Genomic DNA, 27156 nt, shown 5'->3' with positions numbered 1-27156 from the left:
AAGTATTTGCGTATGTATTTATATCTCTGTAATCCATGTCTATATTTTTAACTGTGTCTATAGAACAACTTTTTGCAAATTGACTCAACAACCACCTTCCAGAAATCCGCCGCAGAAATCATCTCTGGCTTGGGTGTGTCAAAGATGCTCCGGGGGCAACGATAAGTTCTGTGTGTGTGTACCGACGGTGCTACGGCGGTGACAGCCTACTGACATGCAGGAAGCCAGATGTGGAGGCCATTATATTAATTGCTAATAATAACGGCGCCGGGATGAGGGGGGTCAGGCATCCGTTCTTACCTCGGGGCGAGGGCTGCTGCTATCTACCCCCGGCTACCGGGGAGTCCGTGCCTACAAACAGCCCTTTTTCCCCCGGGTCCGCAGGCAGGGCAGCCGCGGCGGGGCGCGGTGCGGCCGCCGGGCCGAGGCGTGCCACGGGGCCCCGCCGCCCCCGCCCTGGCACAGCGGCCCTCCGCCCGCCGCGACGGCACCGGGAGCCCTTCCCTGGCACCCCGTACCTGGCCCCACCCTGGTCCTCTTGGCCGGGAACGGCCCGGCAAAGGACAAGACGGGGGGGAGTGAGGGTGGGGAGGTCGAGGGATTAGGGCAGGAGGGCTTAGCCGTCCGCCAGGAATTGGGGAAGGAGGGAAAAGAGCTGCGAGGAGGCAGCGCTGCCCTCGCACAGAACCTTGCGAGTGGGGCCGCCGGGGCACTGGTGGCGAAGGGGCCCCGAGGAACCCCAAATGCGACATGCTCCACGCCCTGAGCAGCTGGAGGAGCAACTGTGCGTGCGCTGCGGAGGGGTGAGGATTTGCGCTTTAGCTTTTGGTGGTTTCGCTTGTTTTCTTAGGTTCCCACGCCGGGGGGGGGGGGGGGGGGAAGAGATTTCGACCGCTGTACTGCGATGTTTCTCCCACCCGAACGAGCTAACCAGGGGACGGGAACTTTCCCACAGCGGGGAACTGTCCCCATGAGCCACAGCAAGAGTTTTGCACCCCCCGAGCGCTCTGTGCCTGGGGAACGCTCGCAAGGAGCGCGGCTGGGTAGGACTCCTGCCTTACGCTCCCAAGCATGTGCTTTCCAGGCAGGGAGAGACTCCCAGCGCCCTGCCCGCTGCCGGCAGTGACAGCGACACAGGTCCACCCTACTCGGTCACTGCGGAAACCTCCGCTCCGCTCCCTCCCTCCCGGTGTGTGCTGTGGACACGGTGTGCTGGGCACATCTTCCATATTTCTGGGGGCCGAGACACGTCGACGACGGGGGACCAGGGGGTCAGGAGATGTATTGCACCGGCATGCCCGAGAAACCGGTGATGAAGTTTTTATGAGTTCGCAGGGGGTGGGTCGGGAGGGGAGAGGTGCAGCAAGCTGCCTCGGTGGTCTCCCTTTTCCAGGCGCAGGGCTTTGGGAGAGTAGTTTAGGACTCTCTGTGGGTGTGTCAGAGTTGTGCTGATGTTCAGGAGAGAAGAAAGAGTTATGTCCCAGCTCTTCTCTTGCCCCCTTTAACCCAGGCTTCTCCAGGAGCGGCTGGCCCCGCCGCAGAGCCCACCGAGCCCCGCTCCAGCGACAGGGCAAGCTGCGGGCAGGGCCGCCTCCCCCCCCCCGGGGGCTGGGAACGGGGGCGACAGGGCTGGGCGGGGAGGGGGTGCTTCGTATGCCCGTGGCTTGGCGCAGCCAGACATGCACCCGTGAACTGGCCCACGGGGATCACGCCTTTGTACCAAAAAGTTCCTCCTAGAAAGCGTCCCTCTTGTTGAGAAAGAATTGGCCTCCGGGTTGCGTGGGACATTTCCCCTCTCCGCTCCGAGCCCAGGTGCTCCGAGGGTTTCCGCCAGCCCAGGCGGCCACTCACACCTAAGCACATCCTTTAAGCGCTGCTCTGAATCGGGGCCGCGCTCCTGCGTGGGCTCCGCTTGCGGAGGAACGGCGCGGAGCCAACGCAGGAGCTGAAAGCGCCTAAAGGAGGGGAAAAGCAATTTGGGGCGAGGAGCCGAGTTGGGCGCCGGACCAGGCAGAAACGTCCGACCCCCCCACCTCCCCTCCTCCGCGGCTTCTACCCGGCGAAATGGGTGGCAAGGCAGAGCCGTGGCCCTTCGGCGGCTCGGGCTGGCCGACCACATTTGATTCCCCTTGGGGAGGCACAGCAGCTCGTATAAAAAAGACATTGTTGTCTTTGGAGAGCCCTGTGCGCACTTTCAAAAGCTGATCCTTGAGTTCCCAGCCCCCGCAATCCAGTTGATGAGGAAAAGCGCTGCGGTCTTGGTGGCACCGTTTCCATTGGGATTGGCACCATTTGATTGACAAAGTCTCCCATTCTTCCACCTCTCGAGTGTTATCAAACGGATTGTGTGGGGTCAGAAGCTATTGAAGGGACGTCCGTGTAGCCGCATTCTGCAAACACGGGGTGAAGACCGTGCCTTTCTCATGAAAATGCTTCCACCAGGCAAAACGCATCTCATCTTCCCTGCTCTCCTCCTTAGCATTTCCTTTTAACTCGAGCGTTTTACTAAGCAGCATCACCAGGTAAACGAACACATCACCAGAAGCAGCCTAGGCAGGACCCCGTCGGGGCGGCCACCCTCCCCGGGGGCGGCGGGGAACCAGCTCTGGCAGACGAAACCTGGGTGGAGGGTTTGAAAGAAAAGGGTGAGCGGACGGGACAGGGCAGCAGCGAAGCAGCTCTCTCGCCACTCGTCCGCGGTTTGACTCGCCCCGTTATAGTCCATTTGGGGTGGGAAAGGAGGAGCAGAGGCTGACCTGCTTCCTTTTCACTAGGTCGATCTAGCGGGGCTAAAAAGTGCTGTGGGGACGTTTGCGGGGTGTAGCTGTGCCTGGACGCGCGTCGGTGGATTTCTCAATAAGCTACAAAGAGAGTTTAGCCCTCTGCCCAGCGAAGGGGGGGATGAAGGGCTCTCGCATTAACTTCCCTTTACAAGACACCGCGCGGAGTCAAGGCTGGACTCCCTCGGGTTAATCTGACTGAGCAACGCTTCGGAGGCGATTTAACCTGCTCTCATTCGAGCGGGGAGGAAAAATCAGCTCGCCCAGCTCGCCCAGCCGCAGCCAGCGGTGGAAGGGGTCGCTCCGGCGGCGCCCCCGGGAAGGTGCAGGGCGGGCGGCGGGCGCCTCGTCCGCCCCCGCTCCCTGTCGCCGTCGCCGGTCCCCGGGGCCTCCCCACCTAGAACTCCCTGGAGAGAAACGGAGTGGCTGCTCCTGCCCCACAAATTGCGCGGTCAGTCGCTGTCGTTCGTCTCTGATTTGAGCCGACCGCAGCGTCATTTTGGTGGATCCTCCGGTATTTAATTATTTTCTCCTCCATCATCCACCTCCTCCTTTTTAAGGCTAATAAAACAGGCACGGAGCTGATGCGCCTGAGAAATCCGGGTGGGGTGAAAAAAAAACGAACTACCAAGACAAGGTCGAGTGTCTCTCTCTGTAGGAACAAAACCAAAGACCGTACTGAAAAACACGCGCAGAAAGGGAAAAAAAGGGGGGAGGGAGGGGGGAAGGGGGGGGAGAGAAATCTTCCAGAGATCTGGATAGACAAGACCTAAAGATCTGGAAAGAAAAGAGGAAAGAAAAGAGGTAAAAGAAGCCGCCTTTCTAGCCCAAAGTCGCCCTTCCCTGCCTTTGGTGACCCAGCAGACTCACAAGAAGCCCACTTCGGGGTATTCAGCCTTGAGGGAGCTGGTGCCGAAAGAGGCAGCTAAGATGATGTAAGAGAGCTGGAGGCCTGATTGAAGGAAAGTTCCCCCGATTATATTTGTGTGGAAAAGCTCACCTCTTGCAGAGCTAAAGTGTAATCAAGGCTGAGGCTTACACTTGAAGGATGTTAACTCTCATACGGGAACCTACTTTCTCCTAAACGGTTTCTTGCCTAGTGAATGAGAGCCTCCCAATTGAAGCAAAATGATCCTTATGTACTAATATCAAGCACAGTCACAAAGCGACCGGCTATTTATGCTGCCACTTTAGACAAAGATATTTAGTTATTCCCGGGTAGCAAGTGCACTTTTGCATTTTTAAGCACGAACCAGCCGAGCACAAACATATTTACAAGTGCAATTACTAAATAGTTACTTGACACTTCAAAGTCACTGGGTTAACTGTACCTTCGCTGTAATTTTCTTAATATTCAGGTAATCGCTGTATTAAATGGGGTTTGCCAGGGCCGTAGGCCGGGGTGTGAAACACTCGGGGGAGGTTTCTCTCCTCCGCCCGGGAACACCCCGAAATATAAGCTTTGGAGACTCTGGACAACTTGGGAGATTTCTTCAAAGACCCGAGTGACATTAGCTGCTGGCTGTGCGTAGGTGTGTGTGGCTGTGAATGGGCTCGCTTTTGTTTTCACACCGGATCAGGGAACAGATCCGAAAGTGCCAGAAATTGCAGTTTATTCGAAACTGCTGGGAATTCATTGGCAAGGTGGTGTAGCAGATGACCTGAGAGGTCTTCTCCATCCAGCTTCCGTGCTGTATAAATAACCTTAGAAAGCAGCTTCAGGTTCAGAGGGACCACGAGAGCCTGTGACAATCTTTGCCTTTGAGAATAACGAGCGACATTTTGCGCTCACCTATTTTTTCAGCAGTCCCTCGTCCCAGGCAATTAAATTACTGCTTGTTTTTGCGAACTTGCATCTTCTTCCACCTCTCTCTGAGGTTAGAGGAGGAAAAAAAAAAAAAAAAGCCCTAGGTAAACGGAACTAATGGCTTTAGGGAGGGAAACGATCCTCGCGCTGGGGGTCTCGCACTGGGGGTCTTGGCAGACATAGAGAAGGTTCCCGAGATGCTAAATCCCAAGGGCTGTTCAGCCACCAGCCGGCCCGGGGTACCTGACAAGCCGGTGCGGGGAGTGTGGAGCGGTGGCCCAGAGGGAAACGTCTACCGTCCCGGCGGCGGGGCTCCTTCCAGACCGAATTTAGTGGGGGGAGAAGGGGGGAAGTCGGTCCTTTTGCTCACCGGCATACAGCCCCGTCTCCCCAGCTCTTACAAAGGTTGGGCTGACAGCCTTGCCACCCGGGAGCTGATTTTAAATCCTTTCACCCAGTCATACGGGGGTCTTTTTGCCTTGCCTTCCATTTCCCGTTGACGATATTGCCACCCCCGAGAAAAATAAAATGAGTTGTGCTCACGGGGTCTCTCTCTCTCTTCCCCTCTCTCTCCCGCTCTCTCTTTTTTTTAAGACATAAAAAAAAAAAAATCCTGACAAGTAAAACTTAAAGGTGTTTACCTTGTCATCAGCATGTAAGCTAATTATCTTGGGCAAGATGTAGGCTTCTATTGTCTTGTTGCTTTAGTGCCTATGCCCCGCCTCTGGTGGCAGCCTAAAACCTGGCGTCTGGCTAAAACAAACGAAAGGCAGCCCTGAGCCTCCACTCAATCCAATTAAGGCGGACTTCGTCCACTCGGTTACGTGTACATCCAACAAGATCGGCGTTAAGGCAACACCAGAATATTTGGCAAAAAAAAAAAAAAAAAAAAAAAAAAAGATTTGCCTCCCCTTCCTTTTTTTTTTTTTTTTTTTTTTTTCTCCCCAGCCGCCGAATCATGTCGATGAGCCCAAAGCATACGACTCCTTTCTCAGTGTCTGACATCTTGAGTCCTTTGGAGGAAAGCTACAAGAAAGTGGGCATGGAGGGCAGTAACTTGGGGGCTCCCTTGTCAGCCTACAGACAGTCTCAGGTTTCTCAGCCGGCCATGCAGCAGCACCCCATGGGCCACAACGGAACAGTGACTGCCGCCTACCATATGACAGCGGCAGGGGTCCCCCAGCTCTCCCATGCTACGATGGGGGGCTACTGCAATGGGAACCTGGGCAACATGAGCGAGCTCCCGCCTTACCAGGACACCATGCGGAACAGCGCTTCGGCGACAGGATGGTACGGCACCAACCCGGACCCCCGCTTCTCCTCAAGTAAGTCAGCCCGGGGCTGGGTGGCCGGCGGGGGGGGGGGGGGGCGGGGGGGGCCGCGCACCTGCCCCACCGTACCGCGGGCACCGGGCGCCGGCGGCTCCGCGCCAGGGCAAAAGTCGGTCCAAATCCCAGCCGCCCCCCCAACCTCTCTTGCCTCCCCCCCCCCCCCCCTTCCTCCTCCAGCCCGAGGATCGTGCCCGGTCCCTCCGCCCCCGGATGGTTTCACAGCAGCCTCCCGGGGCTGCTTTTGCAGGGGGAAGGGGGTGGGAAGCCCTACGGTGGCGGGGAGCGGCAGCTCGGGGCTCGCCGTCCAGCGGGGCGGGAGCGGCACGGCCCGGGGGCCCGGGAGGGAGCCGGCGGTGCCCGTCCGCCTGCGCGCCGCCCGGCACCGAGCGGGCGAGGGGGAAGCCGGAGCAGCGGGAACCACGTCCCGGGAGGCGCGGGGGGGAGCGGGAGAGTCCGCCCCGGTCGGCGCTGGTGGAGACCCTGTCCCCGGCCGCTCCCACCGCGCTGTCACATCAGGTACTTGCTCGGGTGTCATCGCCCGGGCAGGGCGAGGGGCGAGCTGTCGCCTTTATTCACCGGGGCTGGGCCGGGCGAGAAGGGGGTCCCACTACACGCCGCTCGTCCCGGGGACGCGGGTCGTTGTTTGGGAGCGGGGGCACCCCGAGGCCCCGGCCGGGGCTGGGATCCCCGGGGGGGGGGGGGGGGGGGGGAGCTGCGGGGCCCCGCCGGGGGCGAGGGGCGGCGGGGACCGCCGGAGCGCGGGGCCCCGCTCGGACCAAGCCGAGTCGCCTAAAACGTGCCGCCTTCTGTCCTCTCCTTTGCAGTCTCCCGCTTCATGGCGCCGTCCTCGGGCATGAACATGGGCGGCATGGGCAGCCTGGGCTCCCTGGGAGACGTGAGCAAGAGCATGGCCCCGCTCCAGAGCACGCCGCGGAGGAAACGGAGGGTCCTTTTTTCCCAGGCCCAGGTTTACGAGCTGGAGAGACGTTTCAAACAGCAGAAATACCTCTCCGCTCCGGAGAGGGAACATTTAGCCAGCATGATACATCTCACCCCGACTCAGGTCAAAATCTGGTTCCAGAACCACCGCTACAAGATGAAACGCCAGGCCAAAGACAAGGCTGCGCAGCAGCAGATGCAACAGGAGAACGGCTCTTGCCAGCAGCAGCAGTCTCCCAGAAGGGTGGCGGTGCCAGTGCTTGTAAAGGATGGCAAGCCCTGCCAAGCAGGCTCCAACACACCCACAGCAGCTATCCAGAGCCATCAGCAGCAGGCGGCTACAACGATCACAGTGGCTACCAATGGCAACAGCCTCGGACAGCATCAGAGCCACCAGACAAACAGTGCGGGGCAGTCTCCAGACATGGGACAGCACTCGGCCAGCCCTTCCTCTCTGCAGAGCCAAGTCTCCAGTTTGTCTCACCTAAACTCTTCTACTTCTGACTATGGCACTGCCATGTCTTGCTCCACCTTGCTATACGGTAGGACCTGGTGAAAGGATTAGACAAAGGAAAAGAAAAAATAAGGAAAAAAAAAAAAAGCAGATTTTCCCAGTCACACAACTCTCTTCTGTCCTGTCCAAACTACTGGGTGTTTTTCTTTTCCTTTTTTTTTTTTTTTTTAAATTCCTTTTTTAACGCTTTCCCCCCTCCCCCCGTTTTCTGAGCGGTTCTCTGAGGACCTCTAAGAGAGAGAGAGACTTTTTTTGTTGTTCGGTTTTGTTGTTATTCTTGATGGTTTTGGGTCTTTTTTTTTTTTTTTTTTTTTCCCAAGGTTGTTGTACGGGCTGTTAAAAAAAATATAAACCTGACTATTAACCACGGAGCAGTCTGCAGAAAGGCGACCATCGTTAGGCATGGTCCGAAGGCTTGGATTTCAGATGTACACTTTGCCAGCGTTTAGGACTTGCATGTAAATATAGAGATTTTGGGGGATGGGGTGGTTTTCCCCCCAAAAAAACGCATTCGCGTCACCCAGACACAAGAAGCAGCTTCCCCCCTCCCCCGGTCTCCTCTCCCAGCGCCGCCGCCAGGGCCAGCGGATGGAGACGAGGAGTCATCAAAGGCTTGGCTTTTATTTTCCTCCTTACGTTTGGTGTGAACCTGTAGCTGTATAATGCTGTCAAAAGTTGGACTAAACCCATAGTTTTTAGTAGCCTGTATATTTTGTTGTAAAAAGAAAAAGAAAAAAAAAAATACAATCAACCAAACCAACACCCTCCCCCCCCCTTTTTTTATGGACACTGATCGCCCCGTCGTAAATCCTCTGGCAGTTTGTTATTTGCGCACGCCGCCTTTTCCTGTTGTAACTTATGTAGATATTTGGCTTAAATATAGTTCCTAAGAAGCTTCTAATAAATTATACACATTACGAATATTCTTTTTTTTTTATTTCCCTTTGGTTCCCCCTCCCGACCCTCCCTTCCTCGCATCTTCTTTTTTTTTTTCCCCCTTTTTTTTTTTTTTTTTTTTTCTTGATGGAAAAACAACCCAGGATGCTGCCAAACCCTGAAAGGCCCCTGCCCCTCCCGGGGACCGGACCCTGTTTCCAGAGGGGAGCTGCGCCAGGGAGTTAACGGGATACAGGATCGGTCCTCAGCGTGCAAAAGTGACGACCAAACGTGTGGGATTCGCAAACTCGAGAGCGAAAGGATTGAGTCCAAATTCATTAGCCCGATTATTGGGGGGGCAGGGGGCACCTCAGAGACTTCTTGCTAGAGAAAGCAAAGTATTCCGGGAATAGAAATTCAAATGCCAAAGGCACGGAGGAGAAAGAAGGTAAAAGTCTAACGCCACTAGAAACAAATTAACGAAGAACCTGCTGACAGTTTAGAACATGCGGCCGATTAAAAAAAGCGTCCAGTTTTAATACCTTGTAAAAAAAAAAAAAAGATAATAATTTCTACCAGGTTTTCCTATGTACTTGTATTTTAAGGGAAGTACAGTCACCTTATTTATAATCAAAATAAAAAGATAGTTTATTGTGTACGACATGTAGTTTGAATTAACTTTCTTTATCAGACTGTATTTAATTTTCTACACGTACCCACACCCGCAAGCAGACACACACACAACCACGCAGTTTCTCCTGCCCACGGCCACCCCATTACCCAGGAGAGAGGTTAGCTGCAGGCTGCACCCCAGTTGGTCGCAGATTGTTTGGGGGTTTCTTTTTTCTTTATTCTTTTTTTTTTTTTTTTCTGTAGAGATTTGGGAATCTTGCGAAGAAGGAGATGAGGAAAGAGTGCGTGTGCGCGCACGTGTGAGTGGGTGTGCGTGGGTGTGCGTGGGTGCGCGGGGTGCGCGCCTGTCTGAGACACCGAGGGGCGGTTGGTAGGAAGGTAAATATTATGGGTAATGCAAGGCATTTAGATATTAACTTTGTTGTAAATATATAAAGCATATCAAGTTAAGCAGCTTGTACTGAACAAGCCCGAAATAGATATAATTCTCTACCTTTCGGGTACCTTACCCCTTTTGTAAGTGTAACAAAATAAGAAGTCCCCCATCGTAAAAGACCCCATCTCGTGTTTTCCTTCGCATCTGCTGCTCGGTTCCTTTTTTTTTTTTTTCTCTCCAGATCCCCTCAGTTAAACCACAGAAGCGAATCGCAGTCATTGAAAGACCTTTGAATTACAGAGGTATTATGAAATGCTCATATTTTTGAAGAGAAAGCAAGCAGCTTGCCCGGGATGGAAACAACCCAACCTCCAGTTTAAGTAGCAGCTTTCGAAAGCTCCAGTCTTTTATTTATACAAGATAGGCGGTGTTACTCGGACACCAAGTGCTAGTTTGGATGGAGAAAAAGGGAAATAGACAGAAGGAAAAAAAAAAAAAAAAAAAGGAAAGATTATCGGATTCTTTCTGCCTCCCCCCGTTTATTTCTAACTAGAGAACATCACGTGTGTCAACAGGAATTTCTAGACTTTTCATTCTTTATATAATGTCCTGTTTTATACAGCGACATTCTCAACTAACCCAAAGAATATTCCTTTTTTTTTCTTTCTTTTTTCTTTTTTTTTTTTCCTCTACGCAGAATATTCGTTTCAGATCTATAACATCACGTTAAGGATGGCTAAAGGGGTGGTCTGGAACTTAGTGCTGTTATTTCTGATAAAAGAAGCAAGTGTTGGGAATTCCTAGTCGGTGGCACAGCGCTGCCAGCTCCCGCGAAAGGGGCAAGAGCAGGGTTAACTCTACGTATTTTTTTAAATTAGGGTTAGTTTCTCCCGGAGTTAATATACAAGACCGAAGGGGAAAGTGCTGTGATTAAATCGACGTTTTCCCTTTAGATGTGATTAATATTTGCATCCTTTCAAACACAGGAACGTTCAAAAGCGAGGAGCACTGAAAGGCATTAATACAGCCGAGAAATATTATCCCCCCTCCAAATATTGGAGTTAGCATGTTCGATAGAGATCCAGTCAGTGACTTTTCATTATAGACTTCGGGGGAAATAAATGAATTTTATTGTGTCTCGACAACCTCATAAACACATATTTGGTGGTGGGTGTAATTACTGTAATGGATTATTATGTACACTGACTTATCTTTCTTAAACTAGATTTAGTTTCGATTAAATAAACTCGTTTCCACTTTGTCTGATGTCGGCTTAGTTTAAAGTCTGTTTACTTGTTCCACAGAAAGGTGAATTCATCTCTTTATTAAGCACTAGAGACCGAGCAAACACAGTTCAAACTGTATTTACATATCAATCAGGAGAAATGCAAACAAACTGCTCTTTAACAATTTTATAGAGTTTTTTAATGACATTGTGTTATAGCCTTTTATCATAAAATTCTTTGTATAAGCCAGTTATGCCTTGATTGGGATGAAGATATTTCGGGGAGGGGGCGGGGTGCGGTGTGGTGTAAATACATTTTAATCTCCAGTATCCCTCGAGAACACTCACGAGAACTTAGTCACTGTATAGCTTTTCTAAATTAAAATCTGTGACTCCGTCTAAACGCCTGCTTCTTCCAATATGCTGATTTTCAGTCTCCCGGTAATCAATGCAGAACTTGGATAATGGGAGGACGAAGGGGAGGGTGGGGGGTAGCAGTATTCAAATCTGAAATACTGGAAGAAATGCACGTTTCCCAGTATAACTGCTCCTCTATCGACGAGAGACCGTGGGCACCCCGTATTTTGGGAGATAAAGGGATCTAGGGAGGAATGGCTCTTCCCTTCCATTCCCCCACTCCCTGGCACTGCCTGTAAGTGTAAAAGAACCGCACAGGGCATTTTTTCCTGCTGTAAATAGGAGTTCATGCTTGAGTGCCATGAAGTGTGCATGTAGTGGCACAGCAGGTTGTGGAAAAAAAAAAAAAAAAGAAAAAAAAGAAAACAACCAACAAAAAACATCACCACCATCACCACTACCACAGCCACAAGAGCAACAATAGCAAAAGGCTTCTTCATATTTGCTGTTTCATATCAAAACGGTTTGGTTTGGTTTTTTATTTTGTTTTTTGTTTGTTTGTTTGTTTGTTTGTTTGTTTCACAGCCGCCTGTTAGCAAGAGGGAAGCTCGGAAGGAAAGGCTCGCTGGAGCCTGCGGCTCCGGGGCCTGCACCGGGCTCTGCTCCTTGCCCAGCTGCGGGCTACTGGAGCAGCGGAGTTGTTTCCATACCTACGGGGGGGGACGACCCCAGCCATGGCGAGCTGATCTGAAAGTATATCGCCTACATCTCGGTTCAAAAGGCAGTGCAGGGCCCTAAGACAGTGTTCAAAGTGCAGATCCCAAACAATGTAATCTGAGACAGCTCTGAGATGACACCAAGAGAAGTTGCCACGGCGGGGGGTGGTGGTGGTGGAAAAAAAGTATTTTAGGAGTTTTGTGGCGGAGCGCAGGTAGAGGGGCCTCGCTGGGAAGGCAGCCCCGGTCCAACTTGTCGTGACGGCTGCTTTTACAAAGGGGACCTAGAGGTAAAGACTGAGTGACTTCTGAAGAATTTCAGTCCTTTCATGGCCGTGTCGGGAGCAAAGCTGAGAAATATTTTCTTTTTTCCTGTCTGACCCGCTGTTCCTCTCATGATCCCCTTCAGGGGGAAAAAAAACCCTCCAAACCCTAAGTAAATGGTAATACTGTTTATATGTATCAAATGTGTACAGAGACGTGACCCACTACGGCTGTTCCTATGAGGTAGAGAGATTACCGTCTCTGATAAAGTGGTGAATAATACGAAATGACTTTTTTCCCTCCCCCCCCCCCCCTTTTTTTTTTCTTTTCTGACTGCAAGCACATTAGGGAGCAGGTAAGGTCAAAGTTTTCTATATCCTATGTCTTTCTCTCGAAGGCTTCTGGTCAGCTATAAATAAGACGGTGAATAAGATGTATTGATGTAGAAAGAAACTGAAATTCGTTTTGATGCTTAAAACAACTTACTATGCAGAATATTTCTTCGGAAACCTAGAGATGAAAACGTTAACTATGACATTTAATCTTTGATGTAAAGGTTTTGTTAGGGGGAGGGCGGAGAGGGAAATTGGTATTTTTTTTCTTACAATGACACAGACATTAAGAAGCAGACGTTTACAAATGGCCGAATGCATTACCTACGAAAGACAGTATGAATGCACTATCCTGAGCTGGCGTACAGAAATGGAAAAAAGTTAAAAATGTATATTCTAAAAATATTTACCAAGTGACTAACGATACTTAGGTCTGTTTTTACTGGCTAGCTCCATATCTCATGCTAACGACTAAATCTGAATACGACGGTTGGTGTTTTCTGAATTATATTTCTGTTCGTTAAACACAGTGGGACCTTCCGAGTAATTTTAGTTTGTAGGTTGTGCTTCTTTAGCAGGTGAATTTACATAGCTGATTTTTGTGAACGTATACGACTTATTGCATTCATTTGACAAGAACTCCCCATATCATTCACAGTAGCGCTGCAACGATGTAGGGGCTCCTTAAAGTGTACAGGAAAAGACTATAGTGCATGTACCATGTACACATGAAGTTGGGTTGTTTTTTTTTGGTTGTTTTTTTTTTTTTTGGGGGGGGGTGTCTTTGTTTGAGTTTGTGCTTGGGTTTTTTGGGGGTTGTTTTTTGGGTGTTTGCTTTTTTTTTTTTTTTTTTTTTAAATAAAAGTGTGGTTGCAATGTTTAGAAAACTAAGAAAGGTATGAGATCTTCACTTTCATCTGTTCTGGTGGATTTCACCAGAGTCCTCAGAGTCCTTCTTCTCGACCAAGTAAATCTGGGCGAGTAATAACGTGCTAGAAGGCGACAAACTTACACACACCTGGGATCCTGGAGGGAACAGATATTTTTGCTTCATATCAAAGGTGTTGCTGAAGTGGCTGAGTTCATTTCAGTGTGTTACTGACCTAATAATGTGACGCTAGGACGTGGTTCTTTCGGATTTTCTCTCGGTGCTTTTGTTCCTTAAACTTTTGTTATTGTTGTTGTTGTGGGTGCTGCTATTTCTCAGAGAAGCTCTTAAAAATATTATCTTTTTCTTGGACACCTTCTTGGTCTGGGCTTTTGCTCTTAACCTGCGCGTTATACTTCAGCAACGTACTGTTGCTGCTGCGAAACGGAGTGCACGAAGCTCCCCGTCCCCTGCACCTCACCGCAGAGGGAAAAAAAAAAAAAAAAAAAAAACAACAAAAAAGTGAATGACCGATGCGGAGCTTTTAATCTATACATGGGCGTCTATATATGAATTATACCTATAGATGTGAGCATCTCGTGGTATATGGAAGAGCTGATGTGCCCGGCATTAACTGCGGGGTCTGGACAGCAGAGGCGGGCAGGAATGGGAAAACTCTTCCTTTGAAAGAAGCATTGTCCACTGGCCTTATTTTACACCGAGGGAATCCTCCTGCGACTTGCCGCCTTTTGCTCACCGGAGGCTGTCCCGGCGGGACGGGACGGGACGGGACGGGACGGGACGGGAGGGCGGCGGGATCCGGCTCCGCAGCGCAGCCGCTCCGGGCTCCCTGCGAGCAGCCGCGCATACCCCAGCGGGGCGCCCGCTGGGCTGCCCCCCCCTTCCCCGTTCCCGTCGCCTACCAAAAATAATCCCCCAAAAAACCCGGCATGGCAAAGTTGCCGCCGGTATTCAACTCGAGGTTCGCCGTCGAGGGTAACGGGACTGATCCTGCCCTTCGCCAGCGAGCTCTACGGCGGCGGGGTTCGCCCGCAGCCCGGCCGCGGGGGTGTCTGGCGCGCAGGGGACGAGGTCTCCCGCAGCCCCGGCTGCTGCGCTGCCTGCGGGAACCGAGAGCAGCCCGGCAACGTTCCCCGCCCGCGGGCTACAGGCGACCGAGGGAAGCGCCTGTCTCACTCTTATTTTTGAAATGCCATCTAAGGCAGCCTCTGCCGGCGCTGCAAGGCTGCAGGTGCTCCCGGGCACATCCAGCTGTGCGCACCCACCGCCTCTCCTGTCCTTGGCAGACGGGGCGATGCCCAGGCGGGAGGGCTGCAAACGCCGGGCCAGGAACCCCTTTGACTTTCGGCCAAACACTGCTCCCAAGCGCCCTGACAAGGTGTTTGACCGTCTGTGGCGCCTTGCCACAGCTAGGGCGAGTGGCATGGGGCTCGGGGACCCGGTCCTGCCCCGTCACTGCAACACACACCACACTTGCCTAGCGGGGTAATGGCAGGGAAGTGCGTGGCACCTCCGCGGTAACCCAAAAAAGATCAAGGACGGGGATGCGGCCGGATGAATTTGCGTCTTCGCAAAGGTACTGTGCAAGTGCGGGGAAGGACGGAGGACAGGTCCCAGCACTGGCATCTTCCGCGCTGGCAGAGGTTTTCCGTGCAGACACTTTCGGGGGAGCCGGCCGGGGGGTTACCGGGCCGCCGCTCCCCTTGCGATGCCCAGCGGAGCGGCGGCCCCGCTCCCGGTCCCTGCCCGCCTGCCCGGTCAGCCCGGCCGCCGGGGCTCCTCGCGCTCCGCTGGGCACGCAGGGCCGGGCACCCCCACCCGCTCCCAGCTCGGGTTTCTTTTGGGTGGTTTAGGTGGGGGGAGAGCAACCGCCGAGGAAGCACCCGAGAAAGTTTGGGCGTGCTCGCCCCGAGCAGCGGCGGGACGCGGGGGGTGGGAGCGGGGCAGCCAGGGCCGGGCGTGCGGGTCGCCGGGGCTGTCCCCCGCCTCCTCGGGGGGCGCGGCAGGGGAACCCCGCTTCCTGCCGCCAATTTCTCTCTGCCCCGGTCGCGGGGGGCTGCCCGCTTTCTGCCCGGTGCAGATCTCCCTTTTCTTTACTTGCTTTTTAATTACCCTTCTGAATTTGAATGGATTATTCTTTGGAAGATATGACAGGGTTTAAAGCTCTCATTACATATCAATAGACGGAACCTTTGCATGGAGGTTGTCCTCATTCTTCAGCGTGTGAGCAATAGCTGCTGCTCCCCGTCTCTGGCTTTTCCGTGGACACACACACAGAGATACACAGACTGGTTGTCTTGAAATAGCGGCTCACGAAGCAGAACCCAGACGTGGGAACCGCGTTGCCCCGTGGGGCTCGGGAGGGTGCTGGTAGATCGTGTATTTTGCGCTTGGTGTCATGGGGAGGCTGTGCGTGAGGGTGGCGGGGCGCTGGGACAAGCCGTACTTGTGTGGCGGTGGCAGGGGAGAGGCGCTGAAGCTGCGCTGCCGTGGGCAGGGCGGGCGTGTGAGTGTCGTGGAAGTTCGGGCACGACGTGGGCTGTGCACGGAAGTGGGCTCCGCGGTGGCGGCTGAAGGTGTATGCGCTAGGGGGGTGGGGGTGGCGGGTGTGTGTGTGTGTAGCGGGGGAGGGGGTGTTTGTATGTCAGTGCATCGCCCTTCCACAATGGCAGCGTAATTATCCAGCTGAAACATTCTCAAATGGCAAAAAGTTGCAAAATAGATCGACCTCCCTGAGATGAGAAGGAGCCAGTTTCAGAGCTGTGCAACCATCATGCTTTTTTCAATACATTTTAAACAAGAGGATCTAGCGGGTGATTCCGATTCAATACACATAATCAGTTTGGAAGTCCTATTTCCATTTGAAAACAGGCCTATTTGCAATCATGAGGGCCGGACATGCTGGAAGATACAGGACGCATTCAGAGTAGGTGGTAGGTGAGAGAATCTACAGACGAGCACCAAATATTTTCTTCCCGCTGCAAGACCTTTCACATGATGTTTTAACCACGGTGTATTTTTAATCTAATATTCTCTTTGAAAATATGACTTAATTGCTTTAGAAAGCAAGGTTTTGACCTACAGCCGAGACTCCCCGTTGGGGAAAAAAGAAAAAAAAAAAAACAACCAAGAAAAGAATGGTGATTGGAAAAGCATGTTGATTGTCCTATCAGTCTCTTAGGGTTAACAGTCATTTAATCAAGAATACACCGTGTAAATGATTCCGTAGAAAATGGTAACTTGTTTTTTAAAGTAAGGCCTGGAGGAAGGACGGTTGCACGGGGGTTTAAAGAGGAGCTAGCGCCCGCCGAGCCCACAGCCCGGCGGCAAAGCCAGCCCTGCCCCGGAGAAGCCCTGCAGCAAACAGGGCGCCGCAGTAACCCGGGGCTGTCCGCGGTCCCGTCCCCCGAGAGCCGCCTCCTGTGCTGCCGAGAAAGTCGGGGAAAGGATGCACAAAAGCCACACCGCAGAACCGGGGAGGGGGACTGATTTGGCCCCAGGGATGGCAGTACCTTCCCCCTCGCCTCGCCCCCCGCAGCAGCCCCTGCTCCGAGAAGGCACCGCACCTCCCCGCCTCCGCTTGCTCTGGGACCGTTTTTCTTATTCCTCGAGTGCCCGAAGCCGAGAGAAAGCCAGGAGGCCCACGGGTCCTCCATCGTAATCATCCTGCGGGAGAGGAGCGGGCAGGGAAGTTAAGGCTCGCCTGCGGGTAACCAATAGCGAAATAAAGGCTCTCCCCAACCCCGCACATCGCACATTAATTGGCATTTCCGATTTCCCTCATTTAACTTGTTTATGTGACTGTGCGCGCCGCTGACAGCGCGCTGTGGCTGCAGGCAGCGTCCCAGCCCCGGTCCCAGCCCTCCGCCCCGTTTTCTGTTTGGATTTTTGAAAGCAGACACTTGCTTCTCGCAGCTAAATACCGTGGCCCGTCCCAGTCACAGCAGCCGTTTTTCCCGGCTCCCACCCTCCGCCGCACTGTTTTATTCTCTTCCACTTCAAAGGGCCAAATCAGCTCTCGGGTGGTGCGGGGGGAGTAAATAAATAAATATTTGAATAAATAAGGAAATGTCGTAGAAAGCTGAATTAGCTAAGAGGTGCAAACTATTATTACTGACTTGCAAACCGCACGCACACCGACGAGGATGACAGGTGGGTTTGTGCAGAGCCCCGTGCGTCTCCCCCGGCACCGTTTGGGGGGGGGGCGTGTCTCCGCAGGCAACCTGGGGGCCCGTCCCGGGGCGTACCCCGCTCCCTGGCTTAGCGGGAGGGGCGGCTGTGGGGGTCCTCCCGGGTCCCCGCGGCTCCCCCGGCCCCTTCTCCCCGTTCCGTTTTCTGCCGATCCCCGCACCTCCCCCCACCTCCCCGCGCAAATCGCCCTTTCCTCGGCCAGAAAGAAAGAACAGGGAAACTTTTCTCCATTGGGATTTCTACCTTGCTCTCCCCAGCCCGCCAAGGAAGGACCCCGCACTCCCCCCTCCGCACCAGCTAATTAGGTCTGAGCCCTAATTAGGGCTCGGGCCAGACGGCCCGGCAAGGGGCCGGGTGCAGGAGGCCCCGCAGGGTTGCGCTCTGTGCTTTGAAGCTTTTCCTCCCCGGCCCGAGGTACCACAATGACAAACCTGTTCTGGCCCGTGTCACACCCCACCCCCAACAACAACAAAAAAACCCCAAAAATAAACCACCAAAAAATCCAAACAAGTGGGCACTGATCACTCGTGGGACCCTTCCCATGTCCAGCCGTGCGCCGGGACAGGGAGCTCATCCAGGCTGACATCTCGCTGATGAAGTAAATTTCGGGGGAAGCGGCTGGACACTTTCTAGACGGAACGAGGGACGGGGGACGGCCAGGGCGGCGGGCGTGGGGTGCCCGCGGGGTGAGGGGTCCCGACTCGCCGTTGCCCCGGGGCGGCCCGCAACGCCCGGCGGGGGGTGATGCGGTTGGGGTGCAGAAGGAGGGTTTGGCGGCCGCCGCTGCTGTTTCCGAGGGAGAGAGGCGGCTGGAGCCGATTCTCCCACGAAGATCACGATGTCGGGAGGTGGGCATGGGGGACGAAACAGGAGGAAGAAAGGGGACCTGTTCCGCTTAGGAAAAGTTATTTCCCAGCGCAGACACCTACGCGTTTATTCAAAAAAGTTGTCCCACTGAAATCTACGTGCTAATCACGGGGAGTGAGGAGCAGGTTTTGGCCCCACGTGTTTTTCTCCTCACCTCAAGCCACGCTGGCTCGTTAGTTGTTCACCCCGCCGGACCGTGCCGAATTTCTCACCGCTTGGGAGAAACATCCCAGGGCTCCCAGCAGAACAGGGAAACGATTCCGATACTATTTCCTTTTTACATAAATCCTAAAGAACAGTCTTTTTTATTTTATTTTTTGGTGTAATCACCAAGATATGGAGATACATTACATGTTGTCGGGGGTCAAATCTTTACCCACGTCGGTAACACAGCCCCGAACCAGAAACAGCCATGTCACCCCCAGAAGCATCATCTGTTCTCCCAAACAGACTCTAGTTCCCCTTGTCATTTAAGAACGACCCCCCCGCGCCGCACTTCGGCTCCCCCGATGCATATTGCACTCAAAGAAAACTCGCGGTCCATCAACAAGTGACCCGTTTATTTCATTCTCAGTGATTTCCAAGGCAGAAATGGAAGGTCTGATCCCACAGCGGCTAGGCAGGCAAGATTCCCATTTAACCCACTCAGCGCCTTGCAACGGGGAGCCCGCAGGGCTGCGACCTCATTTACTAACATGGCCGGGCTAGAGGCTGCGTGCCCGGAGCCCTCCCCGGGCTACAGGAACAGGCGAACATCTCAAGAACAAAAGTAACCTATAAATTAGTGGTGCTACAAATGTGTGTGTATGCGCGTACGTGTATCCCCGGTGTCAATATAGATCTTCTGCAAAAGTATGGTGTATACGTTGAGGTGTGCATAGACGCATGGTTGCATACGAGTGTGCTCGTGTAGAAAAGTAATGACTTTCGTGTTAATTTAAATTATTCAAATGTACAATAGAGAGCCTCACTAAATCAGGGTGAGATTTGCCGGGAGACAGAGGTAATTCAGTATATAGCGAGTTAGAAAAAAAAAAAAAAAAAAGAGACGTGATCTCATTAAAAACAAAACTTAGGAGAGGAGAGTACGCTGGAAAAGGCTGGCTATTTCTGTGTGTCGTTTGCCAATGTGCAGCCGGACTTTTTATTCCTCTTTATTTAGATATTCGTTTGATTTAAATATTCACCCCTGGACACTGTTTAAACTACCGATGGGATGGAGACATTTGAAGATATTTTGACAAGATACCGAACGCTGTTCTGAGGTCCCTGCACACTTTTTTAAACGAGGGATCCTGAAAAAAAAAAAAAAAAAAAGCGAAACGGCACCCGTCCAAATAACTAACGTTTTTTTAAAAAAATCTGTTGCTAGTATTTCAAAGAACAAAGGGTTGGATAATTGTTTTGCTCAATTAATACAAACTAAATATCAAAGCATCTTTAGAAATAAAAAAGAGATGATGGATTTTATTAAATATTTCACATAGGAAAAAAAATTTATACCTTTTATATGTACTTGTCCTTAACCTTTAAAAGCAACTGCTGTAAATACAAGATCCGTACTTTCTCTAATAGATTTTACTAGGAGCTGGTGACAGAGAACTGATTTCTTTTCTATTAGGCTTTAGTACATCTTTGTTGAAGGCCTGCAGAATGACCAGGGATTAGATTTGCATCTCTTAGACTCCCTGTGTGGTCTTTGTAAGAAGCTTGTAACTGTTAAAAATGACTTGTTAGGAAGCGTGTGGGCTCTCATCTCTTTCCTTTTGACAGAATGATTGTGAAATTCAGATTGTTCTTATAGGCTTTAGCCTGCGGATTCCACCTGAACCTTAAGCAATTAGAGCCTAATCTCAGTGCAATCATATTTGAGTTAGGATTTGTTGCACTTTGTTTACCTCAATTAAAAAGCTACGGAATATTTCAGGACAGTTTTTAAGTGATATTCTCGAGGCATTAGCGAATTTTTTCAAACCCTGAATGTTATCCTCACCGCCCCATCGCTCGGCGGTTTGGAGTGCAAAGCACTCCTCGGGTTCCGCGGGAGGAACTGAAGAGGAAACAGCAGGAAAGAAAAAACAAGCTGAAATTCCTTGCGGTGCGGAGGGGAGAAGATGTCCGCTGCAGCCCCTTCTTCCTGCAGCCGGCGGGAGATCGCCGTGCCCCGGGGCCGGAACCCCTCCGCTTACGAGAGGGCGAATCTCGGGAGGGAAGGCGGGGGGGGCGGAGAAAACCAACCCCAGGATCGGGCCCTGGGCTCGTTGCTATTAAAGCGATTGCGGCCGTGGTTTTGTTGGCGTTTGCGGGAGCCTGGGATGGGTTTGTCACCGAGGTGAGGCTCCCGCTGCCCACCTCCCGCCCCCGCCGGCCGCCCGGCGGTCGGGGCACGCTCGCACCTACACGCCCGGGAGGCTTAAACACAACCGCTCGTGTGACACAGCTTCCAAAAAAACCACCCCAACAAAACGACACCTAACCACGCCACCTGCCTGCAGTTGTCCGATACTTTTATATTTAGGATATGAAATGGTGAAACGAGGAAAATATATGCTCGGAGGGGTTCTTTTCTCGCTCGGATGACAAGTTTCTGTTTGTGCTCAGGTTTCATACGGCTAGCTTAAGAAGGATGCTTTTTACTACTGACATTCACGTAATTACGGTTTTCAAGTGTCATCCTCTCACATCAGAACTATTTTCTTTAAACTGAAACGCTTCCTTTATTTTTTTCTTCTTCTTCTAGTTTTTTTTTTTTATTATTCAGTCATTAGGACTTTTCAGAAAGTCTTCACCAAGTCTCTGTGGATGAAACACGAAACTTTCAAAAACGCTTTAATATTTGGGGTCATTCCGTTAAAAATTTGGGGACAATTTTTTCTCCTTATGTCAGACATTTGCCATCGGTATCCTGTGTCAAGACGGTCTGGGCCCGATCCTGTTCCCAGTGAAGTTACGATGCGAGACCTGCTCCGGCTCTCAGCAGCGTAGGATCAAGCTCTTCCGTGCTAATAGAGGTTTAATAGCATCAACACATGCCAAATAACCACCATTCCAACCTTGACCCGGTCAGGTGCAATGATATTACTCCTCCTAAAGTTATCCCGCATTTCCTTGGTGACAGCAAACAGCTCTTTATCACCTCTCACAACCCACAATAACCCACAGGCAGTGATACCAATAACCCACTGCTCTTTTGTCGTTCTTTTCCCTCGGAAGTCTACTCTAAGAAGTAATAACAGTAAAAAATAAGAATACTCTCCACGTCTTTTAGCCCCATCAGCCTAAATCGCTCAGAACGTTTCAGCCCAGTGGTGACAGCTGAAGTAAAAAGTCACGTTTTTAAAAGGGAGTTAGTTACCCTCTGAACAGACTCTGTCCTGATGCTGAGTGCGGAACTGAGCACTGGAGTGGAACATCAAGAGCTCCTGTGTGTATCCTGCTCCACAACTTTGCTGCTAGGCTCGCTCCATTTGACCTGAAAACTTCTTTACAGGGAGTGTTGGAGTAGTCTAACATTATGACTGTAAAAACTTTGTTTCAGGGCTGTAAGAAGGATACGAGTCAGACTTGTGTTTTTTGTTTGTTTGTTTGTTTGTTTTTTCGGAAACAACAACTTTGCAGCAAGAGGTCTTGCAGGATTATTTATAAACCTCAGATTTTCACTCCTGCAGTGATTGACGGTTTGTCCTTTTCCTTTCAGTTCATAACCACAGACATAATTTTCCCTTGCAAACCTTGAGGTTCAGCATGATATTTCTTTTTTCTTTTTTTTTTTTTTTCTGCAAAATAAAGTGCTCTTCAGCCCCGTCCTAATCACAATGTGGAGATTCATTCACCAAATAATCGTTGCTCTAAGAAAATACAATAGTAAAACTCAAGAATATTCTTTGCAGAATGTAGGATGCACCAAATCCAGTCATTTTAATGTGAAGAAATAAATTCTTATTAAAATGGTATCATGCCGGCAAATATGTTCTTTTCCTGCAATCTGGAAGAATGAGCAATTCTTCTTGCCTTAAAGGGCTGTTTTACAGATAAAAGCAACTCAGTCCACAACTTAATCTGTTTTAAATCAGGCTTGACTTGGGCTGAATGAGTGATGGAGTAACAAGATTTCTGGGGGTACCAGTCCAAGAGTCATTCAGCATCTCTGCTGCCCCTCCTTTTCCCCCTGCTTTCAGTGCCTGCGATTGTGTGCATAGGGGACGTTCACAGAAAACAGAAGGCAGAAACAGCTGAACTAAAGGCAAAGTTAATATAGCAAAGGTTCTACTTTGACAAAAGAAACCGAAATGTACAGTATTATTCCCGTTTAAGACAGTAATGAGGACTAGAGAAGCATTAAAAGAAAGACTAAAGCTAGCAGGTAGATCTGATACTTTTCTCAACGTACTAGTAAATCCATTCATGTACTGAAAAATTCTTATAGACGGGGGAAAACCTGAGACAAACAAGCATAGTTTTCTGCCATTATCTCCTGCAAGATTAGGATAATGAGAGCAGCTGCCCTAAGAATGCAGACCAAGCATGAAGAAACAAGGCAGAGCAATGTTATCATGTGCAAAGCTCTGCAAAACCCATGCGGAAGATATGAACAATGATTATGCTCTCCAAAGACTCCTTGTCCAGTCCTTATCAGAAACAGGAGGCAGCTGATCAGATTGCATGCAAATGAGCTCCAGTCACAGTCTGTTTGGATGATTTTGGCAGTCCACTGTCACTGAGGAAGGACAGGTTTTCCAACATGGTAATGCAGGAAAGTTATGTGCTGAAATAGTGGAGGGAGCAAAGGCATCATGGGTGTTAAGTCTCTGAATTATGCTCAGAGGGCTACACACCAGCAGGCTCTTTTGATATGAAAAGTGAAATATAACCTGCAACCAACAGCTTCCTAGGTTGCAGAGAAGGTCTTTCCAGCTAGAGAAAGGGTGGACTCAGTGTCATGAAAAACAGATCTGTGGAAAAGTTTGAGATAGGGCTTCAAAACATCCAGAAATGGCCTTGTTTTGCTTACACTGAAGTTAATGGAAAAGTTTTCTTGGCTTCTGAAGAAGCAATTGCGTCACTCCTTTAGTGAGTATTTTAAGAAAGCTCAGAGGTGAGAACAGATCTGACTGCTGCAGAAGCCAGCGAGGGCCAGTCACAGAAACCCTCACCAAAGCCGCACACAAAACAACTCGTTTTTTTTTTTTTGTATTTTGTATGACTCTGAAGTCTTCTGTGTTACAGGTACCTTTCAGTGAAGAAGTCAATTTATGTGTTGTACTGCTTTTTTCACTAGGGATGTTGCCACTTGGCTGGGTCTGTTGATCTAGAATAAAACTTGCTGGCTTATAGATTCAATGCACTGGAATTTCTTATGCAACAGTGTATATGTCTGTAGAAAGAAAGACATCAGTGACAAAAGCATTTCAGTATTTTTTTCTGTTTCTCGTATTTAATAATTTAATTAAGTCAAACCCAGATCTCAAGACTGCTTCACAAGACATAAGTTGCAGAGCAACCATGTTCTTTAGCAATATAAATAATTGAGACACATTATTTGCAATCCTTGACTTTCCAATATGCAATTTTCCAATATGATTGTTTTGAGCTAATGTGCCCAGAGTGATGAAAATCATCTGTTTTTCCATATATTTAAGTATAAAAAATACACCTTGGTCATGACCTGAATTTGGGCAAATACCGTCAAAGGTAGCTGCCTCTAAAGAGGACAACAGATTTCAAAAATGTCTTTGCAGTCAGATTCCTTTTGGGTATCTTGTCCCACCCAGGAAAGCCTAGTCCAAAACAGTCATGAAAATGAGTGAATGATCCAGAGTCTGCTTTGCAAAAAAGAACTTGCACAGTAATGCATGCTAATCCCAAAGTTGGAGGACTAATGAAAGGGAGACAGCGTATTCTGGAAGTTCTCTGCCCAGACTCCTTCCTGGCTGAAGTGAGAAAAAATTCTGCCACTCATTTTGAATAATGAGCTCTAGCAATGAAAAACAGGCTGTCATGAAGGGGTAAGGCTCATGGGGATGTATGAGGATATTACAGCTTAGACAAAAATTCTGGTACTACTGCAGGTACAGGAAAGAAACCAGAATGGTGTGAGTATTCAAGAGTTCACAGATGCTAGAACATTATCCATAAAGCAATGGTTAGGCTTAGAGAAAAAGTTATATAGAAAAGGCAAGGTCAAATCAGACCAGTAGCTTATAGAACTCAGTACCTTTTCTTCAGACAACAGTACTACCTACTGCTTCTAAAACAAGGTGCTCAAAGTGTGTAAGTATAGAATAGTTGGCTCAGAATAGAGCTTTCTGAATCACGTCTGGTAGATTTCTGAACTTCATTACTTCTTGGACTTTCCCAGGGGTATCTTGTGGCAGTGAATTACGCCACTAATCCATGATGTGATTAACGTTTGGCAGTTTAAGGTCCCTCCTTTCCTGAGCTCTTAAACAGGCAGACTCCATAGGGCAACGTTTTTGTGGTGTTATATTAAAGTTAGGGTTGCTCTTTCTCACAATACGTTCTGTAGCTTGGAATCACTTCCACCATGATCTTCCCATGCAGTTTCTAATGCAACCTTTTTTCCAGAAGCTGCAGAGAGTGGGGGGACCTGGAGAAGCCACTCTGCTTTCTGGTGACTCAGTAAGCAATGATGTAAGATCCAAGGACCTGCTCTTATTTCTAATATCTTCATTGCTGTTATTATCTCAGTTTAGAGCACTATTTTGACCAGGACAAATGTTATCCTGAATAGTTAACACATACCCTGAAGAAAAAGAACCGCAAGTTTTTATGAGTCTTTTCATAGTGTGAAGGAGCAACATCTGCTTGTTTAATTCACATAGCAATTGGAAACAAAAGTTGGTGCCACAATCCAAACTCTTTTCTCTCCCTACGTGATGGTCTTAGGAATGTATTGTTTTTAAATTCATTGCAAATACAACCAGTTCCTTCCATTTTGTTCCCTCTTATGCACTCTGTTTCTACCGCAATCCAGAACTGACATTTTAGTTATATTTATTTAAGGAATATGAGAGGCTTTTCCAGTATATGAAATCAATGAAGTGTGTTCTTCCAGGGCAGTAACAAAGAGGTTGAGATGACACAGTCACAGTCTACATGTAACTAAGAAAAGATTTCCTATACTAGATGTCTTTTTAATTTAGTAGAAAAAAAAAAACATAACGACACCTTACAGCTGAAAGCTTAGGCTAGGCAAAGTCCATCTGAAATAAGGTGCAAATCTTTAATAGTGAAGGTGTAAGTGTGGTATGATAGATCCTCCACCACTTTAACTCGAAGGTGCACGTCTTTCTGGAGCATGGACAGAAATCTGATGTAGAAATTAGTGGGTGACATATGGTGGCCAGCTGTGTGCAGGCAGTAAGACAAGAGATACACACTGGCCCCTTCTTGTCTCAATTTCTGTGACTCTGAGGAGTCCTAGACCAAAGTCTCTTTGTCCTGGCAAGGACTCAGTACTGTTCTGTTCATTCAGAAAGGGTATTGCTGGAGATCAAGAATATTGGCTGCTGAATCACAAAGTTAACACCGATAACTCGAGGTCTTCATTTACACAACACCCAACTTGAATTGCCACATAGAGAGAAGTTTGCAAAGCTTTTACCCTCAGAAAACTCTGAAGCAGTGAGTAGAAACAAACCTTTAAGTTGAAGAAAGATATTTCTGTGCCTATGTTAATGCTCAATATACATGGGGACACTGCTTCTCTATACTTACTGTCATCCATCACATGTGTAGGGTCAACAAGCCAGAGATCAATTCCTGGCGACCTCGCTTTCCAGGGAGAGGCATTACTTTCTCACGTCAGTGTGTTCCGTTGACAAGTCCATCATTACCAGCAACCTATATTTCACAGCATGTGAAATCCTGGGGCTTTTCCAATCCCAGGAACCAAATATGGGTTTCTCAACAAAACAACCCAAACCTGCCATCACACAGGCACACAGAATCATCTAGGTTGGAAGGGATCTTTAAGATCATTTGGTCCACATGAAGGTACTGAAACCCTAATTGCCACTGAAAAGTCCACACTAAAAAAAAAATACAAATCCATAATGCCTGCTATAATTGGCTGTTACACGGCTCTAGTACTCTGTCTTCAGACAAGTTCCTTGATGGTCTAGGTCTACCGGGAGAAAGCAGACGCATGATGGAAACTCAACGCAGCTCATCTTTCATAGTCTCTATCCAAGCTATAGTTAGTCCGGGCTCTTTGGGTATGTGACCCAAGAGGGAGAGGCCTCCAGACAGCTTGCATCACCTGTCTATTGCTGGAATGAATACACTGCCATAGTTGCCCTTACGTAACTTGTGTATGGCTTCCAATCTAACCGCTTCTGCAGGGAGAGAGGGAGGGAGAGGGCATAGGAGTCAGCTCTGCTGGCAGTTCATGCTGGCGTACCAGGAGCTAACTGGGGCTGAAAATTCTATCTTGACAAGCTGCTGCAATGAGCCTTTAACAATACCAACAAAAGGGGTTCTTCAGACTCAACACAGCCACGGAAATGAGAAATCCCAATTAATCTGAAACATGGTTTTCACTTTAGCCTTTTATGCTAAGAATCAGACTACCATTTCTTATTCAATTCTAGTTTCACATCCAGAACAATATTATTGAAATAAGATTTGAAGGCTGCTTTTGGATCTATCTGCTACAAAACAATACTTCCAATAAGGGGACTTCTAGAAGAGAGCCACATGGTTCTTTCTATGGAAAAGGTGTGACCTGCCTTCAAGGCAGAGCATTACTAGATCCAAGTTAATTAAAAAAAACATGGTTTGGAGACCTGAGGTGTTACAGATATGGCATATATAATATATCTCAATGAACCAGTTGATACATTCAGACTGTACAGGAGTCACAGTCACATTTTTCAAATGCCTCCAACTCTCAGTCAGCCAAGTGTAAATATAACAAGCCTTATTCGATGCCTTCAGAAAACATGAAACTGTGCACACCTTCTCTTCCCATTGCAGATATAATTTGAATTTTAGCTACTCTGTTGTCAAAACCTTAGCAGACAATGAGATGAAGGAGA

At 49.6% G+C, this 27156-nt stretch overlaps 1 protein-coding gene across 1 annotated transcript; it reads left to right on the top strand.

The window, feature by feature from the left end:
- Positions 1 to 750: 750 nt before the first annotated feature.
- On the top strand, positions 751 to 7413 carry NKX2-1 (NK2 homeobox 1; the record flags this gene model as incomplete). The annotated part of the gene is made up of 3 exons (XM_082485587.1): positions 751 to 803; positions 5536 to 5912; positions 6743 to 7413. The coding sequence occupies 3 exons, from the start codon at positions 751 to 753 to the stop codon at positions 7411 to 7413; spliced, it is 1101 nt and encodes a 366-aa protein (XP_082341713.1).
- Positions 7414 to 27156: the final 19743 nt, after the last annotated feature.

This window comes from Vanellus vanellus (assembly GCF_965231255.1).
Source record: "Vanellus vanellus genome assembly, chromosome: 6".
NCBI lineage: Eukaryota > Metazoa > Chordata > Aves > Charadriiformes > Charadriidae > Vanellus > Vanellus vanellus.
The sequence above is the reverse complement of the archived record's forward strand: the minus strand, read 5'-3'. Positions and strand labels throughout refer to the sequence as shown.